This window comes from Eptesicus fuscus, chromosome 16 (genome assembly GCF_027574615.1).
Source record: "Eptesicus fuscus isolate TK198812 chromosome 16, DD_ASM_mEF_20220401, whole genome shotgun sequence".
NCBI classification, from domain to species: Eukaryota; Metazoa; Chordata; class Mammalia; order Chiroptera; family Vespertilionidae; genus Eptesicus; species Eptesicus fuscus.
The window spans coordinates 6,295,965-6,319,150 of record NC_072488.1 but is presented as its reverse complement, the minus strand read 5'-3'; the positions used below and the strand labels follow the sequence as shown (position 1 = coordinate 6,319,150).

General features: G+C 42.8%; 2 protein-coding genes and 1 pseudogene across 3 annotated transcripts; all 3 read left to right on the top strand.

Annotated features, from left to right (window-relative positions):
• The first annotated feature begins 768 nt into the window (after positions 1-768).
• Positions 769-15,286, top strand: NT5C1B (5'-nucleotidase, cytosolic IB). Of its 2 annotated transcripts, XM_028140357.2 has the most exons (10): positions 769-876; positions 1,675-1,761; positions 2,093-2,275; positions 2,855-2,989; positions 4,546-5,103; positions 5,722-5,889; positions 7,704-7,833; positions 10,116-10,238; positions 10,639-10,823; positions 14,581-15,286. In XM_028140357.2, the coding sequence occupies exons 1-10, from the start codon at positions 844-846 to the stop codon at positions 14,902-14,904; spliced, it is 1,926 nt and encodes a 641-aa protein (XP_027996158.2). In that variant the 5' UTR covers positions 769-843; the 3' UTR covers positions 14,905-15,286. The 2 variants fall into 2 exon arrangements, with proteins under 2 accessions (XP_027996158.2, XP_027996160.2); XM_028140359.2 differs by lacking the exon at positions 2,093-2,275.
• On the top strand, positions 6,489-6,588 carry LOC114230376 (U6 spliceosomal RNA; annotated as a pseudogene).
• Positions 15,287-17,925: 2,639 nt separating the features above from the next.
• RDH14 (retinol dehydrogenase 14) lies at positions 17,926-22,737 on the top strand. The gene is made up of 2 exons (XM_054728180.1): positions 17,926-18,388; positions 21,699-22,737. The coding sequence occupies exons 1-2, from the start codon at positions 17,999-18,001 to the stop codon at positions 22,314-22,316; spliced, it is 1,008 nt and encodes a 335-aa protein (XP_054584155.1). The 5' UTR covers positions 17,926-17,998; the 3' UTR covers positions 22,317-22,737.
• Positions 22,738-23,186: the final 449 nt, after the last annotated feature.

The window sequence follows — 23,186 nt, the reverse complement described above, 5'->3', positions numbered from 1 at the left end:
AATGAATGAAGAGTGCTAACTCCAATGAAGACAGTCCAGAAATCTGTCTCAATCCATGATGATTTGACCAACTCAAGTTGGCATGGAACTTGGGTGAAGGTAAAATCAGGACTAGAAGAACATTATTGGAGCCTATAAACCCAAGCTGGGGGCTGGATTTTACATATTCTTCTCTGTGCGTACACAAAATGGACATATGTGTGTTTAAATGTTTAAGGATAGGATGAACAGCAGGAAAGATGGTGTAAGTATCATTCTACCACACTGTCTGGCCAGAGGGAAAATGCTTTGACCTTGTGAAACAAAAATGGTCTTGCTGTGAAAGAAACACCAAACACTAAAGCTAAACTGAAGTCTAACCTCCATATCTAGAACAAATTCTCAGCTGGCAAAAATCACCTCTATATTTGCAGAAAGTTCTCCAAACTCTTTCAGGATGAACAATAATAAATGATTGGGCCCACAAATGAGTTTGTCATTAATTTTGACAGGACCAGAAAATGTACAGCCATATATGGGATTGATGTGCTGAGTGATACAGTAATGCTAAAAGATATTTTAAAAGGATGTCGTAGTATTAATATTGCTATACATTAAATATTTAGATGTTCAAATATCAATTCCTAAAGACCCAGACAATGATGATGAGTGGATGTACTCAAATATGAATAAATCACATTTTATAGTCATGTATTCATAGTCAGTTTGTTACTATGGAGTCACATGTGATGTCATAAATTTGACATTCTATGCACGCCTAGACTGAGCAACAGAAGAAACAGAAAATGGCGCTGGGGAGATGAACACCTGCATAACAGCACAAGAATTTCAATAGTTAAAGAAATGAGTCAAACATCTCTGAAACAGAAAAAGAAGGTGAGTGAAGTAGACATCCTAGAATCTTGCCAAAGAGTCAATGAATGTTAGATATCCATCCTTCATTGACCTCTGGGGCTTCTCTGAAATTATGGAATTATTTCAGATGAAATATCAAATTATTTCCCTCCTACATGTAGGGAAAATGGAGGGAAAAGTAAATGATAAGAGGGGAGAAAAGGAGATTAAAGTAGATAGTATAAGTCAATCCGATAAATCAGCGCTTAGGGAGTATAGGCTCATACGTTAGTTGTAAGAGGTGAAAACACAGTTGCTGACCCCTGGATAATTCTCCCCCAGCATATCGCATATTACAATTTTTTAAAACTATATTTTTATTGATTTCAGAGAGGAAGGGAGTGGGAGAGAGAGCTAGAAACATCAATGCTGAGAATCATTGATTGGCTGCCTCCTGCATGCCCCCTACTGTGGATGGAGCCCACAACCCAGGCACATATGCTTGACTGGAATCGAACCTGAGACCCTTCAGTCGGCAGGCTGACACTTTATCCACTGAGCCAAACCAGCTAGGGCCCATATTACAAATTTTAAATGATAAATGCCTCATGCCTCAAATCTATAAACCACCGAATTTCTACCTTAAAAATTATATAGTCCTTTGAATTGTTTTTACTCATGCTTAGCAGAACAAGGCAAAAATTGTCAAACTTTATATATATATATTTTTATTAGCAAAGAGATGAATGCTAATTTTAATTTATCCTTTTGACCCCAAGCCCCAGGTTTCTAATGCCCTTGAGATTAAAATTAATAAACATTCTTTGTTTCTATATTAAGAATGATTCTGCAACAAAATACTCAAAAGACAATCTAGAAACAGAGAAAAGACGGGAATCTGAAAAATCTGTTCGCCTCAGCACTCAGGTGAGTTGACCGTTTTATAGTTGATGAGAGAATAAAAAAGCAGAAAGCATAATAGAAATATTTGGGGTAAGGGAGTTCTGGGAGACTGAGCTATTGAGGTTTGTATTAAGGGATACCTAATGTCCCTCATGGAGAGGTTAAGGAAAAGCTAGGAGAAGCTGGTCCCTGCCTTCCCTACAGTACACATCCCCACGTTCCCACAGAAAATATGGTGTAGAAACCACAGCCATCTCCTCTGCTCAGCCTTTGGGAGGAGACTGGTCTTTGTTCAAATCAGGGAGGGCAGGGGAGTCTGGCCATCGCATTGACTATTTTCTGCCCAATCTTTCAGATGAGGCGTGCAGTCAATCCGAATCACTGGCTGAGATGTTGCCCCATGCGTCCTCATCTGTCGTGTAGACACTGCCTTAGTGCAGCTGAGGGAACAGTCCTTCTTGGCCCCTGCCGCACAATACGTATTTATATTCACATGTGCCTGTTTTGGAAACAGGGCCAGCAGGTCACCATGATCAGGGTGAGCAGAGATCCAACTCCTGATTTTGTAGGGGAGCCGCAGTCAGTCTGGGTGAGGGGAAGGATACGGGACACAGACACTCTTCCCCTTGCCTCTCCGTGGTCTCCTTCAGTGTTGTTCCGCTCAGAGGGAATGCTAAGAGTGCTCTAGTCCCTCTTACACCTTGGAGCCCCATGACAGCCTTGTTTAGGAGCCAGCTGCCCTCATCTTTATAGTCTGGTCAAAAATGGGGATATGTCTTTTTAGCATCTGTTCATGGGCTTATTCTTAAGGGGAAATGCGGGGAAAGGGAGAAAAAAAATGGTCAACTCTACGAAGGACCATTGAAGAGTGACAGGTGAAAAAAGATGAGATGTCAGATTTGTTTCTTGCTTTTGAATGCTCTTCCAGATATATCCCCACATTATTGATCCTCAGTGAAGTGAGGACTGGGCCAGATTGAATTAAGGGTCATAGTGGCCAGCGATCTCCTCAATGGGGTTTGCTGTGTTTAGCTGGATATGGCTATTCTGTAGGCACAAGCATGGGAGGGTTGGGTGGTGGCATATTACACCCCTGGATCTCTTCTCTCCTCAAAAGGGATCACAAGAATTATTGCCAAAGACAGAGTCTCGAGGGTACGTCGTGCGAAGCCAGTGGTCTGGAACTTCACGGAACACATCCTCCAGAGTCCCATCCGTAGAAGAACCCAGAAGCAAGAGCGCCAGTCTTAAGGTAGAGATGGGGATGAAAGGATGGAGTACACGATAGCATAATAGCAACAACAGTAATAATGATACTGATGATGATGGTTAACATTTGTTGATGTTTTCTATGTGCCAGCCCCTGTTCTATATACTTTACACTCCCCTGCCCCCCATAAGCCTTATTTTACAGCTGAAAAAAAGAAAAGCCACAGAGAATAACTTGCCTAAGATTTCACATTAATAATGCTAACAGAGCTAAATTAAAATCCAAGGTCGATACATCTTTAATCATTTACACTGAAATGATTCAACTCTATGGTTTCTTCCTTACTCCCTTTCCGTCCTCCCTTCCATCCACAGAACTGTTGAGTACTCAAGAGTAAGAACAAAGGTTAGAAAGGTCAACAATGAAGATAAATTGTTGGAAGAGCCTTAGATTGTATAGTGCTTTGGGCCCTTACCTAAGCCTGGCCACATAAGAAGAAGAAGTTCATTTTGAGATTAAGGTCTTGGTTACAGAGAGAGGGTTGCATAGATCCAGCCACTGGGAAAACTTGCCTTCCCATCAATCCATCTAGCTCTGTGCGGACTGGCTCAATAATCGAACCAAGAAAATGCCTTTCAAAATATGTGCAACACTCATAACAACGGGAATAACATATGGATGCTTGATGATTTATTGCACACCTTAGCAAAGGAGAGCTGTCTCTAGAATGGATCCTTCCTACTTAGGAAGGTTGCTCTCTCCGGAGCTCCGCAGACACCCAAAGCCCTGCCGGCGGAAGGGAGACACCAGGCTGTGCAGCCTAGCAGCCTCCAGCGATCACTCCTTAGTCAGGGGGCAAATGTGCAAAGGGGTGTCTCCACGGTGCTCTGTAGAGTCTTTTTTGGGGGGACATCTGGTCTAGGTGCTCATGGGGTTAACCGGAGGTCACAGATGGAGGCAGTGGCAAGCAAGACCCCTTACTCAAGCTTCCCTGGAAGTCTCTGACTGGGCAGGTATACACACAGAAGTCAAATGACAGCACTTTGCAAAGGGCGTGCCATCTGCTAAGGGGAAGAAAGAGAGCTTGTGCCCCAGCTAATTTAACAGAAATGACTAATATCTGGGGCCTTGAAATGTCTAAGCTCCTTGAAGCCCCACTTAAAAGAGCTGAGGTATCTCAGAGGGAAGGTAGGGGAGGGTGGGGGTAAGGGGGAGAGATCAACCAAAGGACTTGTATGCATGCATATAGGCCTAGCCAGTGGTCACAGACAACAGGGGGGTGGGGGCATGAGTGCGGGGTAGGGGTGGGAAGGTAATGGGGGGATGAGGACAACTATGTAATACCTTAATCAATAAAGAAACAACAACAACAACAAAAGAATGAGCTGTGAGCAGAAGCTGAGGTAACAGAAAAAGGAGGACCAATAAAGATAATTAGAGAGAAAAAAAATAAAAATAAAAGAGCTGAGGTGAACCAGGAGCCAATGAAAGGCTAGGCAAGGACCAGAGGCCAGGGGACAGCTCCTTGCCTCCTGCAGGATTGGGGGGCAGGGGTCCCAGAACAGTGTGCAACTCAGACGCCCATTTTCTTGCTCCAGGTCCCCACAAGCTCCACAACCTCCCGGACTTCCTCCGCCTCCCACAGCCAGCAAGAGTCCCCGCACGAGCTGTCCCAGCACGAGCTGTCGGGCCACGCCACCCCGCCCACGCCGCCCGTGCTGCACACGCCCCCCGCGCCCGTGGACTCCAGCCCTCCCACCCCCCCGGAGCCCCAGCCCCAGCCCCAGTCTCTGCCCGCGTCCCGGCGCAGCACCAAGATGCACGAGAACCATGACAACTGGGGCCACAGCATGATGCGGGACAGGGACAGGGACAGGGATGCCCGGGATGCCCGGGAAGCCCGGGAAGCCAGGGAGTCCAGGGACTCCCGGGACACGAGGGACTCCCGGGACACACAGCAGCGGGATTACCCACGCACGCCCCCCCTGGAATGGAAGCCCTACTCGCAGCGCAGGACCACCTACAACTCCCAGGACCGCGACTATATGTCTGACATGGCCCGGCAGCGGGAGGAGGAGAACGAGGACGAGGAGGCCTACTGGTCATCAGTGAGGACACTGTATGAGAAGAACCCGGGCTGCTCACGCCCCCGGCCGGTGAGCAGAGCCTGCAGACCCTGGGCCCCTGGGCCCCTCTCTGCGCAGCCCCAGAGCCCACGCCCCTCCCAGCATCTCGCCTCTCCATGCTGGAGGGAAGTCCAAGTGCATCCCAAACCCCCTCCTGCAGCCTCAGTGGTGGTGATGGTGTTGGTGGTGGTGGTGGTGGTGGTGATGGTGGTGATGGTGGTGATGGTGGTGATGGTGGTGGTGGTGGTGGTGGTGATGGTGGTAGTGGTGGTGATGGTGGTGATGGTGGTAGTGGTGGTGATGGTGGTAGTGGTGGTAGTGGTGGTGGTGGTGGTAGTGGTGGTGATGGTGGTAATGGTGGTAGTGGTGGTAGTGGTGGTGATGGTGATGGTGGTAGTGATGGTGGTAGTGGTGGTGGTGATGGTGGTAGTGATGGTGGTGGTGGTGGTGGTGATGGGGTAGGGAGTAGGGGAGTAGAGGGTGGGAGGTGGGAGTGGGGGGGTGGTCCAGGCCTTAGCTGTTTCCAGCATCCCAGTGCCCCAAGCAAGGGCCCATCTGTGTCCTTCCCAACCTGCCCTGGGATGAGTCCTATTCCTGACCCCTTCCCCTCTGTGTGACCGCCCCTGCCCCTGGCACCTCTGTCTGCAGGCCAAACCCAAGCACGCCCTCACCATCGCTGTGTCGTCCCGGGCTCTGTTCAACATGGGGGACGGCAGGAAAATCTACGAGGAGGAGGGCCTGGAAAAGTACATGGAGTACCAGCTCTGCAATGAGAACGTCATCCTGACCCCGGGACCCGCCTTCCGCTTCGTCAAGGTACCAGGAGGACCCAGGCCCGCCCTGGGGATCTATCTCCTCCAGGTTCCCTCACAATCCCTAGCCCACCTTTGCCGTTCTTGCCCTTGGAGTTGACCCCAGTCCGGTTTCTGCTTTCACAGAGGCTCCCAGACTGTTGAGGGAGGGCTCGGCCCTAGATCTGAGAGGCTGCGCTTTCCTAAGTGGAGTCCTAATCATGAGACCTGTTCCCTCCTCAGAAGGAGCCGTAGCCAGAAAAAAAAAAAAAACAACGATGAATTTACAATTCCAAGCACTAGCAGAATAAAACGCCTCCTTAAAATGAGATGAAATTCACTCTTGCTGCTTTTGCCCCAAACCTAGCATATTAAAAAAAAAAAAAAAAATTAAGATGTTCTTGGCACTTAGGGGCATGATTTTAATGAAGTTATCTAAACTTATACCGAAATGTATAACCCTTTAACTGTGATCCCCTATATAACGTCAACAAATAGTACACAGTAGCATCATAACCAGGCAGAAACAAACGACATCTCCACAGTTGTAAGGAGTACGTATGTATGGGGCATGGGAGGAAACCACACACCTATTCTAAAGACTCCTGCTTAGAAATAGACAAAGTGGTCTTTGGCAACACATACACTAAAATTGGAACAATACAGACCATTAGCATGGCCCCTGTGCATGGTTATGCAAATTCATGAAGCATTCTATATTTTTCACAATGAAAAACAATCATCAACCCAAGTGCCCATAAATAGTCAATTAGATAAAGATGTGGGTACATACATATCATGGAATATTACTTGGCTATAAAAAAGAATGAAATCTTACCATTTGCAACAGCATGGGTGGACTATAAAGTATGCTAAGTGAAACAAGTCAGACAAAGACAAATTCTATGATTTCACTTAGATGTGCATTCTAAAGAACAAAGTAAATAAGTAATAAAACAAAAAAGAAACAGACAACACAGATACAGAGAACAAATTAAGGGTTGCCAGAGGGAAGGGGCTTTGGGGGGCTGGGTAAAAAAGGGGAAGGGATTAAGAAGTATGAATTGGTAATTACAAAATATTCCTGGAGATGTAAAGTACAGCATAGGGAAGGTAGTCAATGAAATTGTAATACATACGTATGGTGACAAGTAGGTACTAGAATTATGGGGGGGATCACTTCAGAAATTATGTAATTGTCTGATCACTGTGCTGGTATAAACTGATACTGAATGTGAATTATAATTGAAAAGTAATAAAAAAATCATCCGATGATCAAGAAAGGCAGCCTTTACAAAACAAAAAATAAACCAAGTTGTAAAAGGGCTAGCACCCTTGGTTGGCAAATTGCGGCTCATGAGCCACATGCGGCTCTTTGGCCCCTTGAGTGTGGCTCTTCCACAAAACACCACGGCCTGGGCAAGTCTATTTTGAAGAAGTGGCGTTAGAAGATGTTTAAGTTTAAAAAATTTGGCTCTCCAAAGAAATTTCAATCGTTGTACTGTTGATATTTGGCTCTGTTGACAAATGAGCTTGCCGACCCTTGGGCTAGCCTAACCTTCTCTCTGCCTACTCAACAGAGACAATGCTAGTAGACCAAATGTTAACAATTTCAACAAATATTACTCTGGATTCACTAACCATGAACTGAAGTCCTATGTGTGAGAGGCATAAAGCGCAGAAATGAATGACATAACCTCACCTACAAGGAGCCCTACCTCTCAGGGAAGTGTCTTCAAAGCTTGACTTTGACACTGATGAGATCCCTTCTCTCCAGACTCCCAGTGCTCACCTTGCCTGGCCCTCTTACACACACATGCTCATGTTTGTAACCTACAGGCCCTGCAGCATGTCAATGCTAGACTCCGTGATCTGTATCCTGAAGAACACGAATTATTTGATATTGTACTGATGACTAATAACCATGCCCAAGTGGGAGTGCGGCTTATAAACAGCGTCAATCACTATGGTAAGTAAAATAAATACCATGTGGAAGCAGGGCCCGCCGCTCTGGAAGAGAGAGGCCATGTGATTTTGCTAACTGTGGCCTAACTGATGCAGTGTCTTTGATACTGACACCCCCTTCTGCGTGGGGAATGTTTATTTGCCTATGTCAGAACAAGAGAGGCCATGTTCATTTTTAACTTCGGCACAGAGTTGGGCCCAAAGCTCTGGACTTAACTTGTCAAGTGTGAATTTCAAAGTCTTAATCCCAGGCTCCGCGATGCATTTCTGTTTTATGTTCTTCACTTCTGAACCTGACTTCAAGGAGCCGTCATCCCAGAGGCTTTCGCTGGGTGATCAAACTTCTTGCTCACCGCAGATACATGTGAAAGGTTTAAAGGTTCGCACCTTGCCTTTCCACTCTTAAACTCTGGTTTTCCCTGGCTGCTCTCCCCACACATCAAAAGTCTCTTCAGAGTATTTCCATCAGTGTGCTGGAGACTTTCAGGGGAACGTCCCCCTTCTTCCTGTTATGGAATTACCTGACTTCTTATTTGGGGACTTCAGCCTATTTTCTAAGTGACAGCAGTTTTATGGGGATGTCAAGCCAAAATAAGGTGTAAATTTGGCATATTTAAACGCTTGGTTGAAATTGGGCATATGTATAAATAATGAAGATATATTACAAGTTATAAGTTGTATTAAACTAACTATATACTTTAAAAAAGGTTTGCCTTTCAAAAATGCAGCTTTCATAGTGTGAGGACATGAAAATAACATATGTAAAAGGTTTAGCATAGAGGACTGGCGTAAATTAGTTACTCAATAAAGTGCAGCTATTAGTTGATTTAGTGGGTGAGTTATGTCTCTCTATCCCTCACTACACTGAGCCCACAAAGGTAGTAGCACAAAAAAATCATTAGTATTCACTTATTAAATCTGCTAATTAACTGAGCCCAATCTTCTCATGCAGCCTCATTCATGGAATAACAACCTGTTACTTGGGAGAAGAGTTAGTCACTTGCCTTCTCCGGGTGCTGAAGACCATTTGTATACCTCTCTGCTAAGGCCCTTGTTATTTTATAATTATCTGCTTACAAGCCTGGTTCCTCAGTGAACTGTCTCTTTGAAATAAGGGACAATGTTCTAGGCATTTCTAAAGCCCCAGTGCCACCACATAATTTCTGTTCATTAAATCAATATAAGTAAGGCTTTGTAGAGTACAGTTTTGTGTCACGGATGCCCAGTGCTGGCTTAAGTGAAAAAGTGAGAGCATTTTGTTAATACCACAACAAACACTTGCACTCAACTGTAGGAAGACCCTATCTACTCTCTAGGTCCATATAGGTGTCAGACTCAAAATACTGCTTTTTGTTATAGGCAGCTGCCCAGTTTATCACCTATCTATGAACACCCTGAATGGGTACATATCTTCTATGCATGTTACATTTTACTTAATTATTCACACATTATTTAACTATGTTTTGCTTTTTTAAATAATCCTGCACCGAAACATCTCTACATAAATCTTTATCAGAGTTTCAGATTATTCCCTTAGAATAAAGTCCCCAAAAACGCAATCCTAGGTCAAAATGTATAAACCTGTTAAAAGTGCTTGATATATTTTGTCAAATTACTTTTTAGATAGCTTGTACCAATGTATACTCTCCTCCACAGTGTACCTGGGTGCTTATTTTACAAACCTCTCACCAACATCTAGTATTTGTTCTAATTGTTGTTGATTTAAAAGACATTTGATGGTATATTAGTGTTTAGTCTGTTATTAATTCCATTTGAACTTCCGAGTCAGGAAATAGAGACAATTTCAAACCTTTTGTTGACGTTTTGAAAAAGTTGTTCAATTCCAAGCACAACTTTTTATTACTATTGTATTGCTACTGAAGAAAGACAGAAACGGTACTTAAAATAGAATCACACTTTAACTGGCCTTTGCAACAAGTCAGGAGGCTGCAGTTGAAGGACAAGAATCAGCAGGAACCAATGGGTTTAGACAAAATTTTAGGTGTTGGTGTCCTTTTCTGTAATGAAGGCAATAACGCCTGCCAGTTATTGTGAGACTAAATCGGCAAGGTCAATGTGGATGGACTTCATAAACTGTTATGCATCAAACACATCAACTATTATAGAAAATACTGGTGCTAAGAAGGTACTTTGTATTGGTACTCAGAAGGAAATTCTAAAACCTCAGTGGGCCCTCAGTTATTCCTAAGGTAACTCATTTGCATTTACAGTAGCTATACTGTCTTTAGTCTCTGACATAACAGAATCTTTCTTGCCCGGTAACAGGCTTACTGATTGACCGCTTCTGTCTGACCGGTGGGAAAAGCCCTGTTGGCTATTTGAAGGCATATCTTACCAACTTCTATCTGTCTGCGGACTATGAAAAAGTACAAGAAGCGCTACAAGAAGGTATAGGCGTGGTTTGGTCCCGGTAGTTAATAGAGAGGTTTGTGCTGGTGCTTACTTCCATTGGGCTTCCCATATGACTATGTGGTTTATGCCCTTGTTGGACTTTGTTAGGAGGTTTCTGCAAGTGGCAGCTCTTAAGTTTGTCTTTTAGAGCTTTGACCTTTCTGGAGGTGGACATCCTCAGTGATCGTCTTACATGCATTTTCCTATTCCTTGTAAAAGTGTGGTGCATGGACCACTGTGTTGAGATGCGTGGGTTGTGAAGAGGAGCTAAGTCATCAGGGAATAATAGCTAGAGAGGAAATGCAAGGTCTTGGGAGGGCTTATTATTTTTTTTAATGGTAGAAACTAAAGCTCATGGCCCTGAGAGTAGTATTAATCAGTCCCCATGGTCTTCCAGGGATCGCCTCTGCAACGATGTTTGACGGAGGCAAAGACATGTCTTACTGTGACTCGCAGCTCCGTGTGGCTTTTGATGGAGACTCTATCCTCTTCTCTGAGGAGATGGAATATCCTACCAAGGAGCACGGGCTGGAGAAATTCTTTCAACATGAAACACAATGTGAGACTAAGCCTATTGTTCAGGTGGGTTCAAGGAGCTCTAATTAACTTTGATCCCCCTATTTTCCAATAGATACCATTATTTGTTCATTGTGATGGCGTTTAGATTACTTTAGGCAGCCACTCCTCAGTTCTGATCCTTTGCCATTTTCTCCCATTCTTTTGTTAACTTCTATTTTGACTTTTTTTAAAAACATTCTTTTATCTAGCCTTTTGGAAATGTGTCTATGATCTTATGATAATGACTTCACCCTCCAAATTATGAGTAACAGAGGCATTGTGGCTTACCAATAAGCCATTTCTACATAACAGGTTCTCAAAATAGTAAGGTCATTTCCAGTAGGTCAGTAAACATTTGTTGAACCTCTCTCTCCGTAACCTCAAACTCAATAAAGGCATCGCTTAATTGAGAAAATCTGTAAAACTGACAGCTTGAGTGGACTCAAAGAATGAGCCTCAAATAAGTGCGAACTATGAAAACCTAATCAATCTGAAACTGAACATGAACTTTTTTTGGAACCAATCCATAAACTGAAGTGAAAGTGTTAAAGCCACAGTCTGAAATGAACCAAGCTTCTGATCCAAAGGAAATTTGAAGAACCAAAATATTCTCCAAAGTGAACTAATGGATCATTCAGTTTTAATCGATGAATCTTACCAAGAAATTTAATTGGCCTCTTTTTCTCAGCTCTTCTTGAAGTGAAGATACACTTTATTATATTTTATTACATCTATAAAAGTATGAATAGACGAACTGAAAGCTGAAAAGTTTTACTAACTAATCTTATGTTACAGCAAGTGATATTTAAACTGTGTGTGTGTGTGTGTTTACCTTTATAGGCCCTTCCTAAAGAGCCACTTTGGAAGACTTGCTCTCATGCTATGAAGTTGTTCAGTGTTAACAAAGTTTACTGTTGCAAGGAAAATCACTTGTGATATTTTATATGTGTCTGCTTTGCTGAAATTCAGAGCCCATTTTATATTATCCATTAACTATTATTGAAATGTGGAAGCGCTCCAAACACACACACACACACACACGCACACACACATTCACACACACTCACACACACATTCACACACACTCAAACACACATTCACACACACACACACAATCTTTTAAAAAAAAAGAATTACTACAAGATAATCTTAAAATACCATCTTCTCATCTTAGGTAAAGTAATTTTTTTAGATTTTGCATTTATCAGTTACATTTCGCATGTTTTAAATAATTTTTCCCATTAAACAATTGAAATTGAGAAACCCAACACATTTCTATTAATCATATAGCCTTTCACTATGCAGTAGAAAAAAATTACTATTTTTTGCATGGAAAGGGTAGCTTTTCTATAAAGACCAGGCTTTGCCAGATATGTTTCCACTGATAAAAATGTTATGAGGTCTGATTCCTACCGAAGGCTTTCTAGTATGTTGGTCGTGGGGTTTGGCCATAGCAGTGTCCCAATTGTCTCAAGTGGAAGAAATCTGAGGGTCTTTGGCAAATGACACAATTGGGAAAGATTAATCTGGTCACTTTCAGTGTAGCATATAATCCTCCAATGTGGTATCATGATTAGTAATTAATGTCTCCTGATTTGATCTCTACCTTGTCTCACCATTCTGACAATCACACCCAGGTGTGTGTGTGTGTGTGTGTGTGTGTGTGTGTGTGTGTGTGTGTGTGTTTTAATCAGTTTTTCTGGCATAATTTACATACAATAAAATTCATCATGTTTAGTAGGTGGTTTAAGATATTTGACAAAAGCATATAGTATTGAAACCACAATCATTTGCGATAAAGTATAGATGGACTTAAAGGGTATTATACTAAATGAAATAAGTCAGTCAGATAAAGTAAAATACCATATGATTTCACTTACTAAAGTTCTTACTTTTGTTCTTATCTAGAGAACAAAATAAATGACTAGGGAAAATGGAAATAGACTCATAGATACAACAAACAAACTGGTGGTTGCCAGAGAAGAAGGTGAGGGGGGGCTCAGGGGTCTAGGTGAAAACATTAAGAAGTAAAAATTGGTAGTAACAAAATCATCACAGAGGTGTAAAGTACAACTTAGGGAATATAGTTGATAATATTGTAATAACTTTGTATAGGGCCAAGTAGGTACTGGAAATAATGGAGTAAACACTTTGTAAAATATGTGATAGTCTAACCACTATGCTGTACACCTGAAGCTAATACAAAATAATATTGATTATAAACTATAATTAAAAATAACACTTAAAATATATTTAAAGAAAAGACAGTGGAGCACTACTTATAAGATCATATGGAAAGAACATATAAATCACATATTCTATATCCAGCCAAAAGTCCATTCATGTAAAAAGGAAATAGGTCAACAGTTGAGAACATACAATATTCTCAAGGATTTTATTTCCATAAGATTTCTTGACAAAACAAGTATTAGAGAACATATTTTGGTTACTCTGTACACTACTAGAAACACAAAGGCACAAATGGGCCTGGAATATATTTAATCAGAGAACCAAACTAAAACAATCATAGGGATTAGGGAGTAGAAAAGAAAGTGCATATTACATGCCCTTATATAGAAATTATATAACTAATGAAAGCTGGAAAAACACAGAGGCAAAGGTCTAAGGAAGACTAAATATGCTCATATCTTCAGCTACAATAGCTGATCAAAGCATCAAATGTAAAGCTGATAAATAGAAATCTGAGAATCCTTAATAATGCCAATGTAAACAATTAAAATTGGATGGTTGAAGAAGAAATAGAGATAAAAGTACTCTAATTTCATTATTTCTCATTGTAAGAAATAACAGATCCCGGATTTAAAAAAAATAAAGAATATTTAATAATGCAAGTGTAAATAAGTAAAATTGGATGGGTGAAGAAGAAATAGAGGATAACTAAGAGGTAAAGAAGTAGCCTAATTTCACTATTTCTCATTGTAAAAAAGTAATAAATCCTGGGATTTTTTAAAAATAGAGTACTGGGGGTACTATAAAAATATATAGCTATACAGATAACCAGTAGAAGGAAATAATATAAACCGTCCTAAATCTAAGAACACACATACACACACACACACACACACACACACACAAGACACTTATTAGTGAACAATCCTTTAAAATCTTTAAGCATGAAAAATACAATTAAAGTCATAAGACAGAACCATTGCCATGTAATACCTATAAATATAAATGTCCTAAAAGTCAACTTTTGTTTTAAAAATAAAGACTTTCAAATTGGATCAAATAGCAAAATCCAATTCTATGCTCCCATAGTACTACAGCTAAAACTAAGTGTTTGGAAAGATTGAAGATAAAAGTGTGTAAATATAAGACAAGGTTGGATCCAAGCCAACAAGGTATGAAACAAAACAAAGGAGTATACCTTATAAGGTGGAAATGTGCAATTCACAAAAAGCAAATTAAAAGAGTAGTGCTTTTGGTAATTAACTGAGCTTTAATTAGAATAGCCCACTTTGCCATCAATAGTTTATGTCTGTTGCCTTGGTTTTAACTTTTCCATAGAAATTTCTTTCACTCTTAAAATATCTCTGTTTAGACAATAAATTATATCATCATCCTACATTTATTCAAGGAATACAAGGATGGTTCCTTATGAGAAAATATAGTCACATAAATGCAAGGAATTTCAGCATTGTGCCATGGGCCTTACAATACTGCATATATCCTTTTATAAGCTCTTACAAGCCTCTGCTTTTTCAGCAATCACTTCATTGGCTTCACTCGATCACAGCTATGATGTATGTTCCTTTTACAGGGTCCCTTGAAATGCTTTCTGGAAGAATTAGGCCGACTGCAAAAGAAGTTTTATGCCAAAGACCAACGGTTATGTTGCCCTATCAGGACCTACCTGGTTACAGCCAGGAGTGCAGCCAGTTCAGGTGCCCGCGTGCTGAAAATGCTTCGCCGCTGGGGTCTAGAGATAGATGAAGCCCTTTTCCTTGCAGGAGCCTCCAAAGGTCCCATCTTGGTGAAAATACGGCCCCACATCTTCTTTGATGACCGCATGTTCCGTATTGAAGGGGCACAGAAATTTGGCACCAACACACCTCATGTACCTTATAGCATTACTCAAAAATGAACAATTAGAGATGGGGAGGAGAAATAAAGCAGTGAGTCTGGTATTACAGAAGCCACTTCTTGTGGATCTCTAGGGTATTTAGTTAGGTATTTCAGAAGATTGGACCTCAGTACTTAGCTCATTTGGAAAAGGTTCTCTCTTGATTTTTTGGAAAACACTGTGAACCTTCAAGTTACCTTCAAGCTACTTCTCTTTGAGATGTCAATGCTGTTGAATACCATTGCACCTGCCTCTGTGTGTAAATCATGATGCTGACTCTTTAGGATAAATTTAGAACTTGAATGCTTGAATGCTTAAAAGGCTATGTCAGAAGCCTAATTGGTCTTACAATGCAATTGCTCATTCTTGGATGTTGGTAAATAGAATAAATTGTTACAAATCATCAGTATAGAATGGTGGTCTTCAAAGGGGGAAAGAGTAGGATTAAGTACACTTTTGAAAGTTAGAGCTTTTTAGTTCTTTGCCTCTATGACCAGCCTTTGAATCGATGCAAAATGAAAATGTCACTCCACCTGCATACGTATACCAGTCCTGACACTAGTCATTCAGAGATAAATCAGCTGGTTATTCATACAGGGCACTTTCCATCTAAGACGGGCTCCAAACAGAACCTCCTAGGAAGGGTTCTTTGAAGCTTATTTGATGGGTTTATTGCCTGTGAACAACATTTTTGAAGTCTCTGGCTTTGGCCCTATGTTTGTACGGCATATTAAGCCTTGGCCATGGCTTCAAATATGGCATGAAGTGTAGTGTCCTGCACTTTCATTGTTACCATTGTTTTGCTTTCAAAAACATTATTAACCATAATCTACTACATGATAAGGCATGGTAAGCTGGATATTTTCATGTTACCTCATTTTCCTCATCAAATCAAACGTGTGTGTGATATAATATTGTTACCCTTCTTTTCAATCAATGAAGAACCTAAGATGCAAAAAAAGATTAAGTAGCTTGTCCAAGAACAGCAGCTAATAAATAGTAGGACTAAGAACCAAATTCAGGTCTTATTTACTTCAAATGCTATATATATATATTTTTTTTCCTGTGTTATACAATCTTCCAAACTGAATTGTTCTTATTGATTCTATGGCCATACGACCGACCCATCCTGAACAGATTAGTCATTCCATTAAATTCTATGCTTAAGCTACACAGCAGTTACATAGCAGGTCTCTCTCCTCTCTTCTCCACTCCCTCTCATGTTCCTTCTACTCCATCACACCCCACCCACATATGCAATTTCCACCCTCGCTCTAGCTAAAGAAGATGCTGCTGGCATACATCTTTTGATCTGCTTCCTAATTTGATGTAAGCCAGTCCAAAATATATCAGTCATGACACTTAATGAGTACCTAGTGTTTTCTATGCATCCCCCAATGTGAAATCCACAAGAGAACTCAGACATAATCCCATCCTCGAGGAAATTTAAAACCTTAACAATACCATGGAGGAAGTCAAATGTGCAAACTCAAATAGCCAACACTAGAGGGCTGTTTGTTCTCAGTGCCAAATGAGGGTCACAGATGAGGTTGAAGCAAATATCTGCATGGGCTGGCAGTGGTCAGGAAATGAAAAGAACTGAGGTGGGCTTTGAAGGACAGAAAATAGATAAAACTGGAGAGAGAGAGAGAGAGAGAGGAAACAGATGTGTTCCAGGCTAACAGGATTTGACAGGGAGCTTCAAATTATAGGAGAAACAAAGGCCCCGGTCCCTTCCTGATTTCTGTTCCTGGTGCCTTGTCTAATCCCCAGGGATAGTGCTCTTTCCCGCCCCCGTGCTTCATTCTCAGCACTCCTATGAAACTCCTGCCGTTCTACCCTTTTCTCTTTGTATCGTGACTATCGTTACATGTTATAGCCTTCACAAGTGTAGAGGAGGGTAGGAGAGCTTTATTATCAAAATCTTACAGGGATTTATTTCAACTATACACATTGTGAGTATCCTCTCTTGCTTGGGAGATTCTAGAATGGGGCTGGGGCAGTGGAATTTTCTGCACCAGACAAGTGAGCACCCTGTTCCCTATGACTTAAATAGGGCCTAAGGGCTGGCACATATTAGATGCGTGAGTAGATGGATGAATGATCACTTAAGAGTCCATTGGGCTAAAGCCACACGTCTTGAAGATGGGTCCCTCCCTGTGCAATAACCCGGCATTGCTGAAGCGTGTTCCAGGGTATAGAGCACTTTCCGTTCCGTTTATGCATTTAATGGTCTTATGGAGGGGGCCGGAGGGGGCCTGCCCAGAAATCCAGGTTTACAGTAAGTGCAAGATTGTCCTACTGTATTCCTGCCAGGGTCAAATAAGGCCCTTTGAGGATGCCTCCTCCTACAGGGACCTTATCAGAATCAGCTGGGAACTTGTTAGAAATGCAAATTCTCAGGTCCCATCTTGAACCAATTTAGTTCCTAACTCTGGTGCCCAGGCCCTGAAATTTCAGGGTTTTTGTTGTTGTTTGTTTCTACAAGCCCTTTGGGTGATTCTGATGCGATGCTAAAGTTTGACAACCATTGGCCCATTCTATTTCCAACTGATTCATGTTGCTAAGTTCTTGGCCTCATTTATAAAGGGGGCGGGGGGGGAGGGGGGCCGGCGGGTAGAGCCCTTCCTTAGGCTTTAGTGGGCAGGGAAAATTCTCCAGAGGGTGCAAAATTGAAGGGAGGGTTAACATGTCCCAGGAGCCCTTAACGGAAAACACGCTACACCATCCATGAAGTGTGGGATTTGTAAACCAGCCTATAGAGCGAGCTGGCAATTCAAAATATTAACTGAGCATTCACTTGGGGAAGGCCACCACCACTCAGGGATTTCCTTGGGGAGGAGGCCCCGCCCTGTGAAAACCGGGGGCTGTGCTCACCCCAGGACTCTCAGGCTGGGAGCCTGCTTCAAGGAGTCACCAGGACCCACAGAGCGCCTCATCAGGGGCCCTCCGAAGGAAAACTACAAGTCCCAGCATGCCCCACTCCACCCCTTCGGGGACCACAGGCTGCGCCCCAGAGTTCCTCGCGCACAGGTGGCTGCCACGGCCTGCGCGGCGCTGTGTCGCGCTTCCGGAAGTGCGGTGCCGGGGCGGGTGGCCCTCGGCCCGGGCGGCTATGGCAGTGGCCGCAGTGGCGGCGCTGTTGGCCGCACTGGGCGGGGCCCTGTGGCTGGCGGCCCGGCGGTTCGTGGGGTCCAGCGTCCGGCGGCTGCACGGAGGAGGGGACGCCGGCCTCATGCGCGGGAAGACCGTGCTGATCACGGGGGCCAACAGCGGCCTGGGCCGCGCCACGGCCGCCGCGCTGCTGCGCATGGGGGCGCGGGTGATCATGGGCTGCCGGGACCGCGCGCGCGCCGAGGCGGCGGCGGGGGAGCTGCGCCGCGACCTCCGCGGGGACGGGGACCCCGGGTCGGACCCGGACGGCGGGGCGGGCGAGCTGGTCGTCAAGGAGCTGGACCTCGCCTCCCTACGCTCCGTGCGCGCCTTCTGTCGGGAGATGCTCCAGGTGTGGAGCCCGCGGAGCCCGGCGCGGGGCCTGGGCGGAGGGGCGGGGCGGGCCGGGGACCGGGGGCCGGGGCCGAGCCCGGAGGGGCCGCCCCGAGCCCGGGGGTGTGACCTTGGGAAGGACTGAAGCGAGGAGGAGAAACAATCACATGACTTGGGGGCGCCTGGGGAGTCGCGAGCTGGGGAAATTGGCAGGGCCGTCTTCTGTCTTCCCAGGACACGGAGAGGAGAGGAGAAATAGCCCGGGAGGACCGGAAGCCAGTGCGCGCGCATCGCCTCTGGTTAGGCGAGGGCGGCCCCGGAGGTCCGCCAGGGCTCTGGATTGCCTTTGCCGAGGCCAAAGTGCATCTGGACCGAGCCCTCTCCTTCCAGAGAGCCGAGAGCACGCAGGGGCAGTTGCTGGCCAAGGACCTTGGAAAAGCGTGCCCTTCCCCTCCCCCCCGCGGGGCTAGGAGTTCAGCGCTCTGCCACCAGGGGACTCATTAGCGCCCTCCCTAACCACAACCTGGCCTCCTTTCCAAATAAACTGCAGCTTGGAGTCCCAGCGGCCTTGTGCTCGAAACAGGGACATACATAAGTAAATATGTAATACCTGGCATTTATTGGAAGGTTTCCTATGTGCCAGGAGCTGTTCCAAGCATCTCAGATACTTAAAATTACATATATATATATATTTTAATGAAATGAAAGTGCCCTTGGCTATTTTTGGTCATGGAATCCTCACAGTAACCCTGTGAGGTAGGCATTGTTATCCCCCTTTTACAACACAAGGCAATGAAGGCTTAGGGAGGCGCAGTTGGGTGCCCAGGATCTGTCTCCAGAGCCCTTGCTTTTCACTCCTGGATTCCTGTTGCCCTCCAGGGACCTGGAGGATATCTTTATTTAGATGGTAAATTTTCCACTAAGGTGCAAGTCCGCCATTGACATTGACATAGAAGGGTTTCCTGCAGAGGGCGCTGGGAAGAGAGATTTCAAGTTCGCTGGCATAGGAAAGGGGCCTGGATGAAATGGAGTCTTAGCTCTAGAGCAGAGGTTCCCAAACTTTCTGATTTTTTTTTTTTTAATTCCATGATGCCCTGAGGCCAAAAGAAATATCTGCCATTTTATTGATATTAAGTAATTAGGTTCAAATAACCTAATAAGTGTTGATATCATAACAACTCAGTCACTATTTGAAAAAATAGTACACACAATGAAAGGGAAAAAAGATAAGTATTTCATTCTTCAGTAACCATCATTACTACAGGGAATGTGTACCTGTTGTTCACTTCTCTGACTTCGGGATCAGATTGGACTTTGACACCTTCATTTCTTGTTCCACATTGGCTTTTAACACAGTACATGCACTTGATTACAGCATCTGCTAAAAACAGCTTTGCAAAGACGTGACATCCTCAAAGAGAAGAGAGCACAACGTAATGTTGAAGCTGTGAACTAGTTTTTGAGATGTTGAGCGGAGTATCTCTTTGTTTCACTTGCGCATTTAAAATATTCCAGGGGATCCTGGGAGCTCCTTGTGACTGTGGCATCCTGATGCACAGTTTGGGAGCTGTTGCAGATCTGGAGAGGTCAAGGGGTGTTTGTTGGTTTGTTTTTATGTCTACTTCATTATCAGAAAAAAAACCAAAAACAGGTTAAAAGTAAGAAATTAATACTCATAAGAGATGTTGGAAATATTAAAAATGGGTCTCCCTCTTTGCCATTGAAATGTAGATGTGGCTGGGTGTTCTCATTCCTGATACACTTAGTATTTTATTTCTTTGGCCACTTGGAGCAGAACCAATTAAAAGTTGAGATAAAGGGATAACTAAGTTGTCCTTGCTTCTAAGTATTAAATTTCTTCCTGGCTCTGAAGTTCAGTGACCATAATCAGAATTTTTTTTAATGGAAATGTAAATTTCCCACAGGTTGGTATTCTTGGTATTTATGTCATTTATCTCCTAGAATTAAAAAAAAGAATAGTAGATGATAAAGTCTTAAAATAACACAAGTCCAGCAAAGAATGATGGCTCAGAAATGATTAATACAGGAAACTCTTCCAAAGGATTACTGAAAGAGAACACTCCTTTCTTTCCCCCACGGGTGAACTTTTGCCTTCTTTTTGAAGCTGACTATTGGAAAAGCTAGAGGTGCTTAGACAGACAGAATGAGAAATAGTTAATCCTCTGACGGGTAGGCTTTGATACAGTTGTGAAATTTAACACATTTTTCTTTTCACTTACACTTGGCAAACGGGCCAGTGAAATTTGAAATTTGACCTCAAATTAATTCAATGGTGGGTCATCCCTCTGTCTTTACACCTGGAACATGTTGTACTTTTATTTTTCTCTGCCCATCAAAAGAGACAGAGAGGAGCCAGGGCAGGGCTGGAGAAAGTCAACTTAACATGAATTACGAAATGAAAAGACGGCCCTTTAAGAACAGTCTAAATTTAATCTGGAAAGACGCGGCAGGATCTGGTCACAGTGCAGAGTTCTGACTATGTAGATCTAAGTTGAGAGCCTGGAAGCCTGAAAGAGGTAGTTTCATCCTATAGGGAAGAAAGAACTGTGACTTCCAGTCATCCTGGAGTTTAAGGTGTTTGTTGATCCTATCTCCTGTTAATCTCCTTTGCTGTTTTTGTAAGACTTAGTATTTAGACTGTTGTTTCTGATATTTTTATATTACCTGGATCACTTTTAAAAATATTTCTTTGACTTATTTATGATGTTGTCTGGCCTTAATTTACATCCCTGACCTACTCTTTTGCTTGTCCTAATTTTAAGGAAACAATTTGAAGTTGCTCCATCCCCACGGTACCACTTACCCTTAGAAAACTACAAAATAAAGCAATCCTCACTTGCCCCTGGTGTTGATACTGGCTGCTCTGGGAATAAACAGTACTGACCTTCTTCTTCTGTATTTCCACTCTCCAGCTCTCATCCACTTTCTAGCTTTTCTAATTTGAAAATCCCAATTAGAAACAAAAGCTGGCTTACTAATTAAGAGCCCGGGCATTGGAATTGGAAACTTCCATCTTCAGATTTTTGTTTGTCACTTAGGAGGCCTGTGATAGTGGACAAACCGCAGGTCTTCAGTGCTTCTGTTTGCTTATAAGTTGTTGAGAGTAGATGAGATAACACGTGAAAAGCAGAAGGCCACGCCCCTATTAGGCATACAAATCTTTTTTAGTTCTTTATCAATTGTTGAAAATTCATAGAGACATTTTATAGAATTTTAGTAGTTCATAAGAAATTTTAAAAAAAAATTATTTTTGGTACATTTAAGGCCTGTGTTCATTAATTCTGCTGTTCTCTCTTTGACATTTACAGGAAGAGGCTAGACTGGACGTCTTGATCAATAATGCAGGGGTCTTCCAGTGCCCTTACATGAAGACCGAAGATGGGTTTGAGATGCAGTTTGGGGTGAACCATCTGGGTCACTTTTTACTCACCAATCTTCTCCTGGGACTACTCAAAAGTTCAGCGCCCAGCAGGATCGTGGTAGTTTCTTCCAAACTTTATAAATATGGGGACATCAACTTTGAAGACTTGAACAGCGAGCAAAGCTATAATAAAAGCTTTTGCTATAGTCGGAGCAAACTGGCTAACATCCTCTTTACCAGGGAGCTCGCCCGCCGCTTGGAAGGCACAAAGGTTACTGTCAATGTTTTGCACCCAGGTATTGTGCGGACTAATCTTGGGAGGCACATACACATTCCGCTGTTGGTCAAACCACTTTTCAATTTGGTGTCTTGGGCTTTTTTCAAAACCCCAGTAGAAGGTGCCCAAACTTCGATTTATTTAGCCTCTTCTCCGGAGGTAGAAGGTGTGTCAGGAAAGTACTTTGGGGATTGTAAAGAGGAAGAACTATTGCCTATAGCCATGGATGAGTCTGTTGCAAGAAAACTCTGGGATATCAGTGAAGTAATGGTTGGCATAGTTCAGTAGGAATAAGAAGTGTAAGAGCCCTTTAAAGAATGGATCTCATATCTGTGGTCAGGTGGCTTGAGCACTTGCTACTTGAAAACATTTTGGTTTTACAATAGTACTACTAAGAAGTACATATGGCTATTTTGAAGTTATGAAAAGTTACATTTTGGAAATCAAAATTTCAGAAAAGGTGTTATAAATATACATTAGGCATAATGAATAATGAACAAATATAATAGATTTTAAAAATTGTAATTGAACGTGCTTGGATTACAAATATTAAAGAACTCAGTTACTTAAAATAGTTACCTTGAAAAGTTTTATCTCTGGTTTTCATGACCAAAGTGTTAAATATTTCTATTGCAATGCTGGTTTTTGTGTGGAAATAATATGCCTGGTGTGTGTGTGCAATCCTTACTTGGAATAAATTTACTGATGCAAATTCTTCATTGTCTGTTTCTTTAGAAGCTTCACTGAAATTAGTCCTTACCACGTCATTAGCCTGTACTGATTTTGGAATACCAAGTGGCTTTTCTTCTCACATTCTCTTTTGCTGTTCTAAGAGGTAATATTTCTAAAACCCACATCTGTGTCATGGTGACACTTCACTGCTTAAAAACCTGTGGTGTTTTCCAGTTACCCATAACAGTGAGTGTCCTGTCTGTCTGTCTGTCTGTCTATCTATCTATCTATCTATCTATCTATCTATCTATCTATCTATCTATCTGTTTTAAGCTGCAGAATTTTTTCTTAAAAAATATCTTACTCAAATGCAGAAGCTGGATTAGTAAAACAGGCCATAGAAGTATCCCCAGGTGGAGTCCCCAGGCTATTTCTGAAGGGTCTCTGTAGAATACAGTAGTTTACAAACCATTTCTACTTAAAGCT

Excerpts from the sequence above, each read along its gene's own strand:
- NT5C1B (XM_028140357.2), top strand. The coding sequence starts at position 844 with ATGAGTCAAACATCTCTGAAACAGAAAAAGAAG. Across the intron at positions 877-1,674 it reads CTCTGAAACAGAAAAAGAAG|AATGATTCTGCAACAAAATA; the intron begins GTGAGTGAAGTA and ends TTCTATATTAAG. Across the intron at positions 10,239-10,638 it reads ACAAGAAGCGCTACAAGAAG|GGATCGCCTCTGCAACGATG; the intron begins GTATAGGCGTGG and ends ATGGTCTTCCAG.
- RDH14 (XM_054728180.1), top strand. The coding sequence starts at position 17,999 with ATGGCAGTGGCCGCAGTGGCGGCGCTGTTGGCCGCACTGGGCGGGGCC. Across the intron at positions 18,389-21,698 it reads TCTGTCGGGAGATGCTCCAG|GAAGAGGCTAGACTGGACGT; the intron begins GTGTGGAGCCCG and ends TGACATTTACAG.